This window comes from Camelus bactrianus, chromosome 7, assembly GCF_048773025.1.
Source record: "Camelus bactrianus isolate YW-2024 breed Bactrian camel chromosome 7, ASM4877302v1, whole genome shotgun sequence".
In the NCBI taxonomy this organism is placed as follows: domain Eukaryota; kingdom Metazoa; phylum Chordata; class Mammalia; order Artiodactyla; family Camelidae; genus Camelus; species Camelus bactrianus.
Genome location: NC_133545.1, coordinates 68,231,636 through 68,249,747, shown reverse-complemented (window position 1 = coordinate 68,249,747; position 18,112 = coordinate 68,231,636). Strand labels below are relative to the sequence as shown.

General features: G+C 35.3%; 1 protein-coding gene across 3 annotated transcripts in view; it reads right to left on the bottom strand.

Moving 5' to 3' along the window:
• Positions 1 to 1,520: 1,520 nt before the first annotated feature.
• Positions 1,521 to 18,112, bottom strand: part of SEMA3D (semaphorin 3D) — a 178,990-nt gene continuing 162,398 nt past the window's right edge. For all 3 annotated transcript variants that reach the window (XM_074367555.1, XM_074367556.1, XM_045510441.2), the window contains 2 exons: positions 12,740 to 12,879; positions 1,521 to 5,892 (listed from right to left, as the gene is read on the bottom strand). In XM_074367555.1, the coding sequence (XP_074223656.1) occupies positions 5,467 to 5,892; positions 12,740 to 12,879 (566 nt within the window). In that variant the 3' untranslated portion in view covers positions 1,521 to 5,466. The remainder of the gene's footprint in view (positions 5,893 to 12,739; positions 12,880 to 18,112) is intronic.

Here is an 18,112-nt window from a genome sequence, read left to right as displayed (position 1 = left end):
CTAACTTTTCCAGAAATGTTTATATGTTTACTGCTTACATATGAATGTATGTATCATAAGCAGCATCATTTGCTTCTTTAAACTTGATATACCCAGTAAAATTCTGTTTGCATTCCTATACTCCTTGATTCTATTCCTTTAACATTATTTCAGAGTTTTCTGTGTTAATGCATGCAGCTTTTTTTTTTTCATTTAAACTTCTATATTCAAGGAAGAGTATAGCTTAGTGGTAGAGTTCATGCCTAGCATGCGCAAGGTTCTGGGTTCAATCCCCAGTACCTCCATTAAAATAAATAAATAAATACTTTTTTAAAAAGTTAATTACCCCCCCAAAAAATAAACTTCTTTATTTATTTAGTGACATCTATTTATCTATTATTATTTTGTAGAACACATAGATTGTTCCCTTTTTTCTATTATAATTAATCTTACAGTAAGTATTTTTGAAAATATCTATTACGACACACGTGGAGAAGGGTCTCAGGGGTATATACTTAATTTTGAAAAGCTGGTTCTTAGAGTATGTGCCTTTTAAACTTCATTGGATATTGCCAGATCCCTCTCCAAGATGTGTCTGTACCAATATACACACAAAGGAAAAGCATATGAGCTTCTGAAATAAACAAAGTTATCTGCACCTTCATCTTCCTAGGCAAGAGTTTCCTGGACTAGTAAATCCTGTTAATGCAGATATCAAGTTGTGTGGTTACAGATGCTTTTGATTCTCAACTTTAATGCTAAACTCTTGTTTCTTTTATCTTGAGAATCACTCACCTGTCTTTTTATATTCAAACAAATACAATTGGAATTTTTTCACTTATTAACCCTATGTTGTATTTTATTTAAAGAAATAACTTGGACATGATCTACCCAAGAATGCCCTCTATAATTTTTTTTCTTTTAAAATTTTATATGTATACATTACTATAAATTCTCACGTTTGAAGCTTGTCAGAGTACTCAGAAAACTTGACGTTTCTCTATACAACATCCCTCCAAGTTATTTCATTACCAGGTTTGCAGGTTGGGGGTATTATAATATTATCTATTTGAAAATATAAAATATCCTTCATTTGTGTACTAAATTGACAAGAAATACAATTTTCTTTGAAAGAAATTCAAAAAGGTCTTTATAAAGCAAAAACAAGAACCTCAGCTTACTCCTTTAAAAAATTATACTCATACAGCTAAACATATAGATGAGTATTTTATAAAATTTCACTTATAGAATGGTAATTGGAAATCTTAAAAGTAGTTACATATAGTAGTAATGTTTATCCAGTCTGCCAACACCTAAATTTAAATCACAGTAAAGCTTAAATATAATAATTGTATTAATTGAGGAGAGAAACTTATTCTTTTCTTTCATTAGGGAAGTTATTGTATACTTACAGTACAAAATATAACCACTAAAAACTGTAAGGAAATATTTTCTTTGGTATTTGATTTAGTGCAATTCTTTGCGTAAAATTTGGTTACCATGTTTAGGGTTTAAAAACAAAACTTGCACACGAACCAACATTCTGTTTATAACCATAGAACACTAATGTTTGTGTTTTATTATAATACAACCAAAATATACATTTAACAACTTTCAGTTATTTTAGATTACAAGACTACATTTCTTTTAAAATAGCAAAACTATAAATTCAAAATAGATTGCTAACCACTTACAATACCAGAGAATTAAATTACACAATTAACTGACAGATTTTTGCCCTTCCCCCCAAAACCACCTATCTCAGACTTAGTATAAATACTTTATATGATAAAATATTTAAATGAGAGGTATAAGTCATGTGCATGTTCCTGTCTTAGCACTGTCAATGTACACAATATTGGAAATTTAGATCTTTTTTCTTAGCCTCACATGAAAGTTAAATTATTTCAATATTGTGGTCATTTACTGTGAGAAAAAATATTTCTATAAAAACATTTCAATTTTTTTTTTCTAAACTATCCCTTCCCAATAAGGCTAATGAATTCCAACATGTTGTCCAAGACAAATGTAACATTGTAAAGGGAAGCTACTTCAGTTTTGATTTCCACTTGTATTTATAATATATATAAAATATATCATATTTGAGTTTAAAACATCAGTGTTTAATTAATGCTCTTGTTCAATTTAATATATTGTAGACACCTGGATGATATCAAATTGTCCTTGAAAATTTAATTTTGATCAAGTTGAAAAACAGGCCCTGGCAACTGTAAACTTATTTTTTAGCTGAGTCTATACAATTCAGCAGGAACAAAAGTTAATAGCATATAAAGAACCGAAACACAGACCAAAAAATATATTCAAGAGTAAGACCATTTTGCAGGCAGCATATTATAAATAAGCATTACTTAGCCAGCAGACTGATGAGGTACAGTGTGAATTACAATTCTTCTACTACTGTTGTGGCTTTTGCAAATTTCTAAATTTCTCTGTGAGTATTTTCCATTTCTTAAGTAATTTGGTTGGTTTTCAAAAATGTTTATTCAATAATGTGAATGTAGTGTTTTGAACTCTTTGCAGGGGGTGGGGAAGAAATGGGTTCTACATAAATTATTTAGATGATCCATTTCTAAACAAACTCTTAAAATTCCCAATAAATTGAATGTAAACGAATGCAAACAGGATTCCATTCAGCAGCATAAACAGCTGGAATGAAATGCAGGGGAGAATATGTAAGTCAGAGATATATGTATTCAAAATGGGAGAAAAACATGAAACCAAGAATAAACATAGACATTTTAAGACCTCTCCATAAAGAGCTGATTTCTTAGCAAACATATTTGAAACTATTAACTATAATCTTATTTTTCATTATTTCAAAGAAAATTTAGTAAAAACCTTCAGTGGTGAGGAACTATGTATTGTGTCTTATCTCTAGATTGAATATATTCACACTGTTCCTCTTAGTGTTCTAGGCAATTAAAAGATTAAGTTAAACGTAGCTTTGATGTCTTCTATCTTTATAAATACACATAAATCTTTGTCCACATGTTTTTATTATATGACTATTTATTTCACTAAAAATATTTCAAATATTTTTAAAGTAATTATCATAAATTAATAGTTTTAGATACAAAACAGCCAGAATGTTAGCAGTACAGTAAAATAGGTTGCCCTTAATTTTTTCTGAATAGCTAAGATTAGAAAGAATTAATTAAAAAATGGCTTGGACATTCATATTTTGATGAAAACCAAATTTATTTTCACAAGTCAATCCTAACATTTGAGCTTCGTGTAATTTTCCCAAAGCTATCCATAATTTGATCATTACTGTCTGATATACAAATAGTTGGAAATCCTTTAAAAATAAAACAAGTTCCTTCTTACATACTTAGAGCGTCTTATGAGTTCCTGGAACATTTTAAGCCAGCAAATGAATAGTTACAAACAGTCTTGTTATGGTATTCACTTAACAGTCTGATAGTATAATAACTGTCCTTATGGATTACTTTTTAAGAGTGATTTGTTCTGGTTCACTTTTTAAAAAACCTACCTTCCTAAGTTTTCCTTATAGTAAAACATCTACAAATATTTATGAGTATTGTATCAAAAGATGACTTAACCTCATGTATCAGTGACTACTTTGAGATAGGTAAGCAATGCAAGTAAAATGAATGTAAGATAGAATGTTTTGAACGTAAAGCCAGTCACAGACATGATGCCCAACTCTATAGTAAGTTGCCCTCTAATCAGATGGGTTCTCACAAGCTTTACTTTCAAGACGCGTAGAATGCATGAGAAACGAGCAGTGTCTGCTATTTAGTTTTCTGAAAAGCTGCCTTCCATGTGAGGAAGTGACTAATTTTTCATTTCACACTAAAAAGAGCGTGAAAAGGCAAAACAGAAGAAGGCTAAGGGTTTTGTGTTATATGAAGGAAAGGTGAGTCCTGCTTTGAACAGGCAGGAAACACACCATACATATTTAGAGGGAAGGCCAAATTGGAAACATTTGAAAGTGCTAACAAAATATGAAAAATGTTTATGTTAATGTTGCTTGTTTTTTTTACATGAAGTAGGCTTATTTAAGGTTTATTTATTAAGTTACTAAAACAATGCTACTTGAATTACAGCATGTAACCTCAGAAATGCAAGAAGATTTTGTGAAAAGATGTCAAAGAGTTAATTTAACCCTTTCCGTTGTCAGAATTTTTGCATTTGTTCTGTTATTCAACAAATACATAGTACCCCGCTCCCACCACTGTTGTCTAACTAAGTCTATCTCTCTATGTATGTATATATTGTTTTTTCCTATTCACTCAGATAAAATCTAATAATCCAATAGTCAGGAGAGAATACAGGCAGTAAACAGAAATAATTTATAGAGTATGATGAATTTTTAGAAAAAAGAGAGGAAGTACACACCAAAACCCCATTAGTTATAAATAAATTTGTATTCATTCTTCCCACGATCCTTCAGAAAATTTACTTTCCCTCAGACTTTTGCTAGCAGTTTGTTATATAGTCTAGAATTTTTTAAACAGATGGATTACAAATTGGCAACTACTTATACTCTAGTGGATAAAGCTACATTACACTTCACCCACTATATTTGTGATTTTTCCTCCTTTTTATGGGGATATGAGTTTTCCCCAAAGCCAGAATTTATGGCTGTCTTTCCTTCTATCTCTAAACAAATCCCAACTGCATGCCTTCCCATTAGGATGCAGTCTACATCATGATGTTTCCCTTATTTTATTAAAATGTTTTCCCATAGCCTATTAAAATATTTATTAAGCATTCTGTCCCTGTAAAACTCAGCATATATCCTAAAGACACAACTGAGCACCAACTTCTCTCTGTGAACCTGTCACTCCTGACAAATCATAAGGAATCCTGGGAGGAGCATTTACGCCCTTCAGTAAATTAATGCTGCAGGACACTAAACGTAACCCCTGGGGTCTGAAAGAAATAATGCACCTCTCCAAATTCCTAAACCATGCACTCAGAGTGAATGGCTCACTGGAAAAGCTCCTGTTGAGAATGTGAGCTGTATGAATTTGTGTCTTCCCTCCCATCCCTACCACCAAGTAGCCAGTTCTAGAGTGGAATGACATATCTGTTCATAAGAACATGTAGCACAACTGCATGGTAAACTCCATGCTTAAAGGCCATGCAAGGGAAATAAAGCACCTTCTTATAATAACCAAATCCGATGCTTCCCTAGCTCAGTTATTTACATGACATAATAAATTCAAAACTCAGAACATAAAACATTTACAAATGGGAAGCCCCTGTTTGGAGGCTAATTCTGACACTGCAGGTGTAATTTCAGATCTTGAAACTGGTTCAGATGAATGATTTGTCCTCACTATGCCATATCCACCGTCCAGAACCTTATTCAGGTCATTGTTCTTGTGCTTTAGCAAAACTCCATGGAAAGCTCTTAAGAGTTAGTATAAGGATGTACGAAACAGAAGACAGTGTTTCTGCAGGTAAAAAATTCTTTTCTTTAAATTAAATAGAAAACTACGTGGCCACTGCTCTAGGAAGCTCGTCTGGGTCTCTGTGATGTCTTCGATTCCGTTTCTTCTTCATTTCCTGCATGTGCTTCCACTTGGGGCCACCCTTGTTTCGTTGTCTCCGCTTCTCCCTGTGCCACATCTGTTCACAGTACTGGTCGAGGCTGAAGTTTGGGCTGCTAAGGATTTGGATGTAGTCTTTGTATCTTAACCGTGACTCAGCCAACAGGTCCTTGACCCGCCCCTCCTCGTGCTCTGCCCTCTGGGTATTTTCCATCTGTTCATTCTCAATGACGTTCAAAGTCAGCTTCACTATGGTGTGGATAAAAGTGTGCTCCTGTGCTTTGCAGTAATACATCCCAGAGTCCTTCTTCTGCAAACTTCGAATCAGTAGCCCATATTCTGTTTTGATGATCCTTTCATCGGGTTTCAACTGCAGAATTGGAAAAATGTAGGTAATAAATGAGAAACAGAGAGGGCTGGGAGCAAATGCAAAGAGGCTACATAATTTTACTCAGATGAACCTAAAAGATATATTCCCCATCTCTCTGTCATTAAGTATAATATTGTCAGCCACAGTCAGAGAGAGTGAAAAAATTCAACTAAAGTAACAGCCCCCAAAGATGCATATTTGCATCTTACTACATCTAACTGAACCTCTGGAATAGTTTTTTCTCCCAGTCTACAGACAGGAATAAAAAGCTGTGAAAATTAATGAAGTAAACCTGGAAACTATTAACTGACCGTCTTTACTAAAATTTCAGATACTAATTGGTGTACAAAGAACACCAATTTGTATCTGAATTTCAGAGCTAGAATGTGACAGTCACTGTGTAGAATGGGCTTTAGTGCACGCCACTCCCTGTAGTATAGAAGAGAACAACAATTCCAAAGGGATTTACTCTGTTTTCTAGATATCACCAAATAAGTGACCTGAATAGCATATGGGAACTGTAAGTGGTGACTTGTTAAAAGTCAAGTGGAAAGGCATGGAGGATACAGCCTTTTGGATGTTTAGCTGTAACTGAGCAGGACCTTACAGTCAGAAGGTTAGCAACATGTAAAGCTGAATTTCTCTCTCTCTTTTTTTTTTTTTAACTATGGACTGAATTTTGATACTGTGTGTATATATGATACTTTAGACTATGTCATCTGTGGAAATGTTTGCCATACCTCAGTATACTGTAACACGGTAATGTGATTTCAAGTGTGAGAAAACTCAATGAACAAAAAGAACCTCCCCTGAAATGTGATGCTCTTTGCCCTTTGAAGCAACAGGACTGAAAGGCAATTCAAACATTTAAGCTTGCCTGGCCCTCAATCTGGTGTGAACAGCGAACCTATCTTCAATAAATTAGAGGCATGTTTACCAACACAAGAGCCCTGGCTAATGTGGGGTATTGTGGAATGGCTCAGCATTAAGTAGAATAACAACAACAAAGAAGTCTGGAAGATTTCCCAGTTTACACATCTGCCCCTGTATTGTAGACTTTGAGTTGATGGAAATCAAGGAGGCATAAAGACGGCTAAATTAAATTTATTCACAGTGGGTGGACTATACTTTGCATCTTTATGTGAAAAATATGTAGGAAAAATCCCTCCAATTCTGGAAATATGAGAAAAGGAAAAGAAACATCTCTGGCTATCAGCCCAGTTAACTAACAAGTATATGGCCCACCACCCTCTGTGCCAGAGAAGTGCAGCTAGCGGGGCACCGCGCGAGGCCAAAGGCAGGTCACAGCCCAGATCCCCAGTTAATGAGGCTGAATGGTCTGCAGCCCTGTCCTGGCTTCACACTGAATCCACACCATCAGCGTTTTGTTTGTTTGTTTGTTTCCCTTACTTTGCCCATTTGTTGAGTTGGTGTGTAGTATTTTTTTTTCCTAATGGATTTATTCTAATGGCCCAGACATTTTAAAATGCTACTGTAATACAAATGTTGAATTCACTTACATTCTCAGGAACTATAGGAATCTCCTGCCTAAAGTTAAATCTGAATCGCTAGGCTTCTAAACGTCCAGTCTTAAACAAAAATATCAAAGTCAAATGTAACACACTATGTATATCTTTTCCCTTTATACAATTTCATTGTAGGAATTATTATTCTTTAACTTAAATAAATCTTAGATCATGAAATTCTGACTCCACAGCCTAGGTTCTGGTCCCTATCTGCTCTGCTCCCTCAGACTAACTCATTTATCTTCCCCGATCGGTCTCCCATTTGTCAAGTTGGTGACACAGCAGATGGTGTTTTTGGGGGGTTAAAAGTAAAGCTCTTGGAAGGTTAAGTGTGAGGCATTATTAGCAACATCATAGACTACTGCCATGTTGCTGGAGAGGTAATGTTCTGAAGCCTTTAGTTCTGTGATTCTTTAATGGAAAATGGCCTGTGGTTATTAGCATGATGATCAAAGTGGGTGCCTTTAGATCCAGTTCATCTCTAGATTTCCTTTCATAGCTGGTATTCTTGCTAATGTTTAAACTGCATTTAACGTGGCTTTTAGAGACTGTCACAGCTCTGACTCACTACTTTTTATTGTTTTTTTTAAGCTTCTGACAAAAAGGAACATGACTTTGTGATTTTACACATATTATACAACAGTTCATCATTTTGGGGTCTTCTTGTGTGTATGTCCTGTTTATGTTATTTTACTCTGAAGTCTGGCCCCCTTCCCTCCTCTCCAGTCTACTTCTGTCCCTGCAGGATTCAGGGCTTCATAAACACCTGGCATTTCATTAGTCCATCGTGGTTCTTCACCTTTCTTTTCTTTGGTCGAATGCATAATTTTTCTTTGGTTTTTGACCTACAGATATAAAGCTTGCTTTAATGAATTTCTTTCTGGATTTATTTAATGTCTATTAGATTATTTAAGTGATTTTTCCCTAAAATTGCAAACATATGCCTTTAATGAAATGGTATCCCTAATAAAATACATTGTGAATTGATATATTTTCATAGGATTTTTGCAATCTAGAGATAGAAATCTGTGACCCAGAAATTAAGTGGTTGACTAACATTTGCCTACTTTACATTCTCATTCTCTGTAATGCTTTCATTCCATGCTGGAATAGGATGCATTATGCAGGCTGCATCTCAACAGTGAAATGTCAGCACAGTCAATTTAGAAAATTCAGCTCCTCTACAAAGAGATAATGTAATCTCTGGCCACTGATTTAAACTCGTGGAATTTTCTCCACTCTAGAAGTGATAAGTAAAAACCGCTCAGCCTTACAAATCAAAACCATGCTTGAAGTGGGGTCGACTATCCATTTGCCTAATGTGAACAAGGATAATACATTTGGCATTATTAAATGTAGATCTTCAGTGAAGGGCAATTCATTTAAAACGAGAAGAGAAACATGGAAAGGGACAAAGGACAGTTAGGTACTAAGCAGCAGGTAAAGGTCAGAGCCTTCGTTCTCAGATAATAGCAGCCTAATGGTAATTCCTTTGTAGATAATTTACCTGTCAGTTCTTTCATAGCTAAAGCCTTGTACGTGTGTTGGAAATGACTAGGGCTTCAAGAATATCCCCCTCCTTCAATTTAGCACTGAGGCAACTGGCTCATGATTTAAAAGAAAAAAAAAATTGAATTTATACATAACTCACTCTTTGATAATTTAGTATCTTTGAGTAAGTGTAAATATAAAATGTAAGCTGTAATTGTAAAAATTAAGTCATAAAATCACTAGAAAATATATATTTGCTGTTTCATTGGGGAAGGAATTTCTAAGCATAACAAGTGATAAATAGTACAGATATAAATCAATAGATTTGTCTACATGAAATATTTAACTTTTGTGCATTAGGAACACAAAAATTCTTAGATATAAAACATCATAAAAAGTTACTGATAATGTACATAATATTAAAATGTTAATATCTATAACATATAAAGGGCTTGTTAAAATAATTTTAAATTAATGTAAACTAAGCAAATGTCAGGTAAGAATTTAACAAATACAACTGAAACCAACAGTCAAGAAACATGAGAAGGTAAGTTCATGTAGCAATACTCAAAGAAATAGACATTAACATAAAGTAATACTTTTCATAAAGACTGGTGATGGTTTCCTTAAATCATAATACATAATTTTGCCTCGGGAGTTCAGAAAAGGCACTAATATGGTGATTTTGATGGGAAATTAGCAATATGCAGTTGTTTATCCCAGGAGGTAAGATAATTAAAGCCTTTAACTCACCTTTTTTTCAATTAAGAATCTGTCCTAAGAAAACAGACAAGTAGAGAAAGATTTAGATATAGGGAAGTTGAATACCTTTTTAAAGAGGATACATGAACTATTTAAATAAAGGGTGGTACGTCTGTGGATGACTATGGCATTAGGATGGCAGGGGTAAGGGACGGGAAAACATGGTATTAGACTTGAATGACAGAGGGAAATGCTCATAGTCTAATAGTGGGGAAAAAGAAGCTAGAATAGACAGCAAAATAGTGTTTGTGCTCATCTACACCTAGCGACCTCATAGTTCTTTACACGTTACTACATTTTCAAAACCATTTATATTGTTTTTAAAAGCAACACAAATAAAACAGACCTCCAGATAGAAAAATGCAAATATTTGAAGATGTTTTTTAAACATTTTAAAAATCCATAGAAAAATTACTCCTACAAATGGCAGAAGCTATTGCCTCTTTTATTTATTCAGATCTGAAAAGTTCAACAGAAGCTTGGGGACTGCCAATTAACCTGCTAGTTACAGCATAAACATCATCAATTTTGAGAACAGCTTTGTAAGAAAGTCAGCAGATAACTGACTCATGACCTCCCCAGCAGCACCCAACTGTGAAACAACTCGGCAAGGAAATGTTCTCCTCCTGGCTGAGAATAACCTGGTGACAGCCTCTGTGCCACAGGAGATCCTGGGCCCTCCCTTAGGCTTTTTTTTTGGGGGGGGGAGGTGGAAGGAGTTCAAACTATGACCTTCTTGATAAAGAGCAGAGGGTATCCTGCTGGGGAAAATGCTTCAAATCTAGTCTGCATTTTGCCCCTTTCCTCAGCTCAGGAAGCAGTACTGCATATCCGGGACAAGGTGTAACTACCTATTTACAAAGATAGATGAAAATACCAGCTGAAACATTACAGCTAAACTACTTTTAAGTATAATTCAATAAATACACTATTTCTGCTCCATTGAAATTCATGGAGCATGGAACCACCATGACTGTATGATATACTGCTAAAAGGTACATTAAAATAAGGCAAAGCATTTTCAGGAAACATGAAAGATGTAAACGCAGAAAGCATAGGCAAATATACATATCTGTAGCTGGGAGAATACTCCAAGCAGAGTTCCATATTTTTTAAAAGTCAGGTTAAATTTTTCATTATTAAAGAATATATTTAACTGAAAAGAAATTATCAACTTTCATTAACTATAAAATTAATAATACTGGTTTGGGATACTCAAAAGTAAAATACTGCAATGTAACTAAAGGAAAATCTGCATGTTAAAAAAAAATCATATAACATCCTTCCAGTATTTCTTGGATAAATAATAAATGCTTTATGTTTTGAAATTAAATCACTACTATATCAGATAAAATTTCAATACATATTGTTAAAAAAGACCCTTTAAATAAACATTTAGCATAGATATGGATATGCCATATCCTTAAAATTTATGGATGTCAATAGCTATGAAAAATCAAGTTTTATTGGAGAAATAGGGCATAAAGAATGAAGTAATTCCCTTAATATTAAGCATAAAGGGTCAACATTTTGATAGCAAAATTATTCTTAGATGAAGAGAATGATAGTAACTTCTTAATGTAATGGTGAAACAAATCTTTAAATCTATTTCTTATCATAAAATTTGCATCTTCGACTCCAGGGTTTCACCACCTCAGCACCTCCGACACTTGGGTGGGGCTGGGAAATTACTGACTGTGAGAGACGGTGCACTGTAGGATGGTGGGCATCATCTCTGACCTCGACTCACTAGATGCCAGTAACATCCTCCACTCACCCACCCAGCTACCAAAAATGTCTCCAGAGATGGCTAAATGGGAATACTCTGGGAGCAAAACTGCCTGAAGTTGAGAACCACTATTCCACACTAATGTTTGACCTATCATATATACGATTTAAATGTTTACAGACTGAACAAGGAGGCTGATATTTTAGAGAGTATTTGGTCCACCTACTGATACAACAGAGAAACTGAGTGCTAGAGAAGTCAGAACCTGCTCACGAACTCTCAGTAGTCAAGGCGAACACATCATCAGTGTATTTCCTACATCACGTCCTCCAAGGTAGACAGTATCGACAATTTTGTATGCCTGTTTTACACTTGTGAGTAATCCTTTGCTATGAAATTCACAGTCTTGTATGTGTTTTCTCATTTTGACAGTCACTTTTGCATTTATTTTGTTCACCTGTGAAAATTCTGGCTCAGAGATATTACCAAAGGACTCAGGATTGTGACTCAACTTAAGACATCTAATTCTGATCCTGTGTTCATCCCATTACCATTGCAGTGTTCTTAATATTGGGACTTTTAGAACTTTAGATTGAATATCACTCATTTCTCATAGGCATTAGTATGGAAATTTAAAAATTCAGTCAATTAAACTTTCTATCATGACATTCAAATATTAGACTCCTCAGACTACCCAAACTCATCTCATTCAATTTAGCAACATGAATAGCCTATCTACCTCACAAAATCTGTGATATGTTTTAATCACATATGTGTTATATAAACTGAAACAGAAAAAGAAGTCAAAAGATGAGTATAGCATTCATATTACTTACATCTGTTCATGTAATTTTAATACCTAAGAGTTTAAAGGTACATATGTCCAGATACTTATCCAACTCGTTCATAAGATATGATAAGGTAGATAGTTCCATTTTTATACAAACATGACATGTTTCATTTTATACTCTAAATGGAATACAGTGTGAATTAGAATTTAGTCATTGTGCTACTGTGGGGGAGAGGAGTCTTGTTCTCAATCAGAGAATTCTTCTAAAATATAGACCATCTATGAAAAAGAATCATGTAAATTAAAAAAAAATTCAATCTGCCTTTAAATGTATTTTATTAACACATTTGCATTAAATTGGCCTATTCTTATCTCAGAGGCGTTGTTACCTTGGGTGTTAGAATATATGAAATTTTATTTTCCTTGTTATCAAATAGTGAAAAGAGCACCATTTGGCACTAAAAGTCGAACATCTCTCACAACCTAAACTTGATTCAGGTTTTACTCTGTTTCCTTCAAGGCGAGCATTCTCTGATGACTGTAACTCACCTCCTCCCGATGTTCATCTCCTGACCGCTGGATATACCACTTAATAGATGCTTGTTGGGATTTAGGTATACATTCCAGAAAGGTTGAATTAAATTCAATGCCAAAAATCACCTTTTCATCAGCAGCTTCATGACTAATGCCTGGAAAGCAAACATGGAATAGGAGATTAACCTTGACTGGATTTTAAAAGCAATGGGAATATAGACTGATTTAGAACAGATGCCATCAGGGAAAGATTCATACACATTATTAAAGAGAAAGGAAATTCAGGTTATAATATTGTTACCTGAGAGTCAAATATTATCTAATAGACTGATTTTTAAAACTATCCCTGCATTGCAGTTTTTACTTTCAACAATATATTAGCTTTTTACAATTTCTTTTTAAAATAAGAATTCACGAGATCTAACTCTGAACATTGCACCTCTTTGAGGCGAACTGAATAAACTTTAACATCTTTTAATGCTTTAATATCTTTTACTTCGTGTAAAATATAACCAACTTTGTATAGTTCTGGAAGTGCAATTTATTTCGCCTTTAAAGAGAAATTCTATCATGAATTGGTCCACAGAGCTGACCACATAACATATAATCATATATTACAACCATATGACATGTTGATGTCAGAAAAGTGCAATGCTGTATACTTGATGAAATTCTATGATGATGCTAATAAGTTAGATGCTCTCATACTCAGAATCAGGACCTTATCTTTATTTTCTACCCCAAAAATGTTCTCTCTTGTTTAAAGAGGGATGTTTTAGCCCAACATGCATTTGTTACAAGATAGTTAATGGAAGGCTCAAGGATCAGTGTCTCAGACACCTTATTCTCGGAAATCAGCTGCACCATCTGAAATGCATTCCACCCAGAATAGCCAAAGGCTGGGTCCCACGTGTGATCTAAGATCTATAGCTCAAATCTGATCAAATAAAAAATGACAGCTTCTCATCCTGGCCCAAACATGCACTGTTTCATCGTATATTCAGATGTCTCAATTCTGCAGATGGGCCTGCTTAGCATCGTAGGTATAAAGCGGAGTAAGGCATAAGGGATCTGAGTGAATCCTAAATCTCTGCACACAAAATTATCCACAAATGGCATGAATGCACATGCATCCAATAGCTAGGCTTCTTTTCAAGACTTCTGAACTTCTTTGTGTCCTACCAGCAAAGATTAAGTCAAGCATGCTGACCCCATTATGAATTAACCTCACCTAACCTTTAAAATGTGTGGATTCCACTTGAAATCTGTAATCTATCCACTATCTCTGCCAATTCAACAAATTACAGCTACGATTTTCACAGTTAATACGTTCCTAATGCACAGGAAGATGATCAGTGCCGGTCAAGGAAGAGAGAGACATGCATCATTTCAGGGTAACAGATCCCATTTTCCTGAGCAAAGGGAGTTCCCAAACAAAGCAGGGAGGATGCAGGTAGACTGTCAGGTGACGGGGCAAGGGCTCGGGAGAAACTCAGACGGATGCAGCCGGGGGGTCGGTAAAAGATAATTAGCAAAATCAACTGGAAAAGTGAAATAGTGAGCTGACTGATAGCCATCTTCAAATCAGTAAAAATACAGTGACCCTTTGACACAGAATCATCACTACATCTGTCTGAATGGAAATTAATTTATTTTTGCTTCCAATAATATTTGTTTTATCACTGAGTTTAAGATTTTCTATTTTTAAATTTAAACATGTATGTATATGTCTGTAAATGTGCATGTATATCTATATACACATACATACATATTATATAATTCTAGTACCATCCATTTTTAAAGGTGCAAAAGTTATATATAATAATGTTTTTAAATAACAGAATATCTTCTCATTAAATGTAAAATAATTTTAAAGGTAATATTTTAATCTTCCAGGTTACGGGCAAAAATTTTTTTCACAGAGAAATGTCTGGAAGATTTCTTTATAATGAACATAAGACATGACTTTGAAGTCACTGCAGCAAGACTGTAAGTGTTTAAAATTGTTAAACACAGTTCATCTACATGCATTAGTGATTTTACATTGTTAATAATCATGGATAGTATATAACAATGAACAAAGAAAGGAAGAAAGAAACGAAACATCAATTTGCCAATTATTCAAGACATGATTACCAAGTCAATGCAACACACGTTTATGGTGGATTAGAAACAAGCCATCTCCTTTCTTCTTTACCAAAAACTATTGTTCAAACATGACCCCTTCTCTCTCCTAAGATTGAAAATGCTTAGTTTGTAAATATCTTCATAATTTCTACTTTACTTCTCACAATTGATTCTCTGCCTCTGGCATCTCCTTTTCTAATCAGTTACCAAACAAACGTCAATTTTGTTTTTAAAGCAACTTTTCTTGGTAATATGAAATAGCTCCTAATCACCTACTGGGTAAACAAACTCCACAGAAAAACAGGGATCGTCACAAACTTAACCGAATCTAGCTGAGTTCTTTCTGATTTTAATAATTACTTCATCTGTGTAGTAAAATTTGAGTGTTTCCTTAAGAAACAGCTCAAATTCTAGCCATCTGAATATCCCCAAACATTCTTTTGTGCCTCCCATACTGGCGTTGCTTTTGGTGCGGGGGATATACTGGTGACTATGACAGGCAAATTCACTGCCCTCAAGAAACTTACTTTCTAGTGACAAAGACAAAGTAATCAAGTGAATGAATAGAGAAGGGATGTAGTATCTGGCTGTGTTACGCATTACACATAAAAATAAAGCAGATTAGGGAATAATTAAGAGGAGAAGGGAAGACAGGTGTTTGAGGTAGGATGATCAGGAAGGGCGTCTCTGAGACATTAACACTTTAACCATGGAATTAAATGATGTGAAGCTGGGGCTACGTGGACACCTGAAGAGAAGAGTTCTCCAGGTACAGAGGAGAAAGATGCAAACAGGGCTGAGGTAGGGACCAGCCTGGTGCTTTTGAAAAAGAGAAAGCCAGCGGGAAGCCATGCCAGTGACATGAGAATCAGAAGAAGGTGTTAGGAACCAGATCACATAGAGTCTTGCAGGCCACGGAAAAGACTGCAGAGTTTTAACTAATTGTTCTAAGAAGCGAGTGAAAGGTTTTGAGTAAAGGAATGACACGATCTGACGGATGTTTTTCAAGAGGTTATTTTGGCTACTGTGTGGGATCCAGGCTGGAGGGAGGCAGGCATGGAAGCAGGGAGACCAGTTTAGTGGCTCCTGAAGAGGTATGGCGGGTCTGGTTAGGATGGCATCTGTCGAGGTGATGAGAAGTGGCAGGTGTGACCACTGAGCCAAACGGACATACTGAGAGGTTGGTGATAAGATGTGAACGAAAGAGAAGCATAAAAAGATGACTCCTGGCTTCTTTTTTTTTTTTAACTGAAGTGCAGTCAGTTACAATATGTCAATTTCTGGCATAAAACAATGTTTCAGTCATACATATAAATACATATATTCATTTTCATATTCTTTTTCATTAAAGGTTACTACAAGATATTGAATATAGCTCCCTGTGCTATACAGAAGAAATTTGTTTTTTCTCTATTTTGTATATAGTAGTTAATATTTGCACATCTAGCTGCTTTTTGACTTAAACAGTTGGGCAAATGTGGTGCCTATTTATTAACATGGGAAGTCTGCAGAAACCATGTAAGTTATAGAGAAGACGACAAGAAGTTGTTCTCAGATATAATTTGAGATACTGATTAGGCTTATGAGAAGGGTTCCTGAATATGAGGGGGCATAGAAGCATACAAGTCTTGCAAAGAGGCGAGAGTCCAGTACTGGACTGTGAATCTGAGCGTCAAACTGCCTCTGACAGTATTGACGTTGATGTTAAGCAGTGAACAGAGACTGGATATGTAGATGAAAAGGCAAGTTAAGAACCCTCAGAAGGAGCAGCCTGTAAGGTAAGAGGAAAACCAGAAGTTGCCCATGCAGTGCCATGAAGCACAGGTGTGCTGGGACACCAACTCTGAAAACAAAAAGCCCTGATTTGTAGTGCTTCCTGATTTCCTATGTAACAACTTCCACCATGGCTGATTCGAACTACCAATGGTTTAAAACCAGCTCACAAAATTTCCCAATAATCAACAGTCAGCTCTCATGGGGACGTAAGACCTGCCTCCAGCACATCCCTGAATGGAGGTCAAGTGAAGAAGGTGTGTCAAGGAGGAGGGAGTTAGACAGCAAGTCAACATGGGAACTGAAAACTGGCCACTGGATTTGGCAAGGAGGAAACTGCTGGTGATCTTGACCAAAAATGGATTGGGTAGAGTGGTAATGATTAGAAAAGACAGTGTGCAGTGGGTTGTAACAAGAATGGGATATGGTGAAGTAGAGACAATAACTGTGAGCGCCTTAGGCAGCAACAGTGTTTTATATCTCCTGGTAACATTCATCATTATATGACAAGAGCATGTGTTTTCCTTGTTTTTACATTTATTGCTGGCTCCCTCCCCTAACACACATATCAATATACAATCCATGAGTGCATAGATTGTTTTCTTTTTTGTTCATTAGTATAACCTCAATACCTAAAATAGCCCCTGATAAATCTCATATGCACTTGTGAAAAATTGCACACATAGCTATTAGTAATGATTGCTAAAAAAAAATACCGGACAGAACAGTGAGTCACCTACACATTAGAACAAGAAGACACACATACTGCTCTGGACTAGAGCTCATTTTTCAGAAGAATTAAATTATAAGTTATAGATAACTGTTTTTAAATTAAGAATGCTTTGCCAGTATATAAACAGCTCATACAACTTAATAATAAAAAAACAAACAACCCACCCAGAAATGGGCAGAAGACCTAAATAAGCAATTCTCCAATGAAAATATACAAATGGCCAATAGGCACATGAAAAAATGCTAAAAGTCACTCATTATCAGAGAAATGCAAATCTAAATTACAATGAGATATCACCTCATACCAGTCAGAATGACCATCATTAAAAACTCCACAATGATAAATGCTGGAGAGGGTGTGGAGAAAAGGGAACCCTTTTGCACTGTTGGTGAGAATGTAATTTGGTGCAGCTGTTATGGAAAACAGTATGGAGATTCTGCAAAAGACTAAAAATATACTTACTATATGATCCAGCAATCCCACTCCTGGGCATATATCCAGAGGGGACCTTAATTCAAAAAGATACATGCACCCCAATATTCATAGCAGCACTATTTACAATAGCCAAGATGTGGAAACAGCCTAAGTGTCCATCGACAGATGACTAGATTAAGAAGCTGCAGTATATTTATACAATGGAATACTACTCAGCCATAAAAAAGAATAAAATAATGCCATTTGCAGTAACATGGATGGACATGGAGATTGCCATTCTAAGTGAAGTAAGCCAGAAAGAGAGAAAAATGCCACATGAT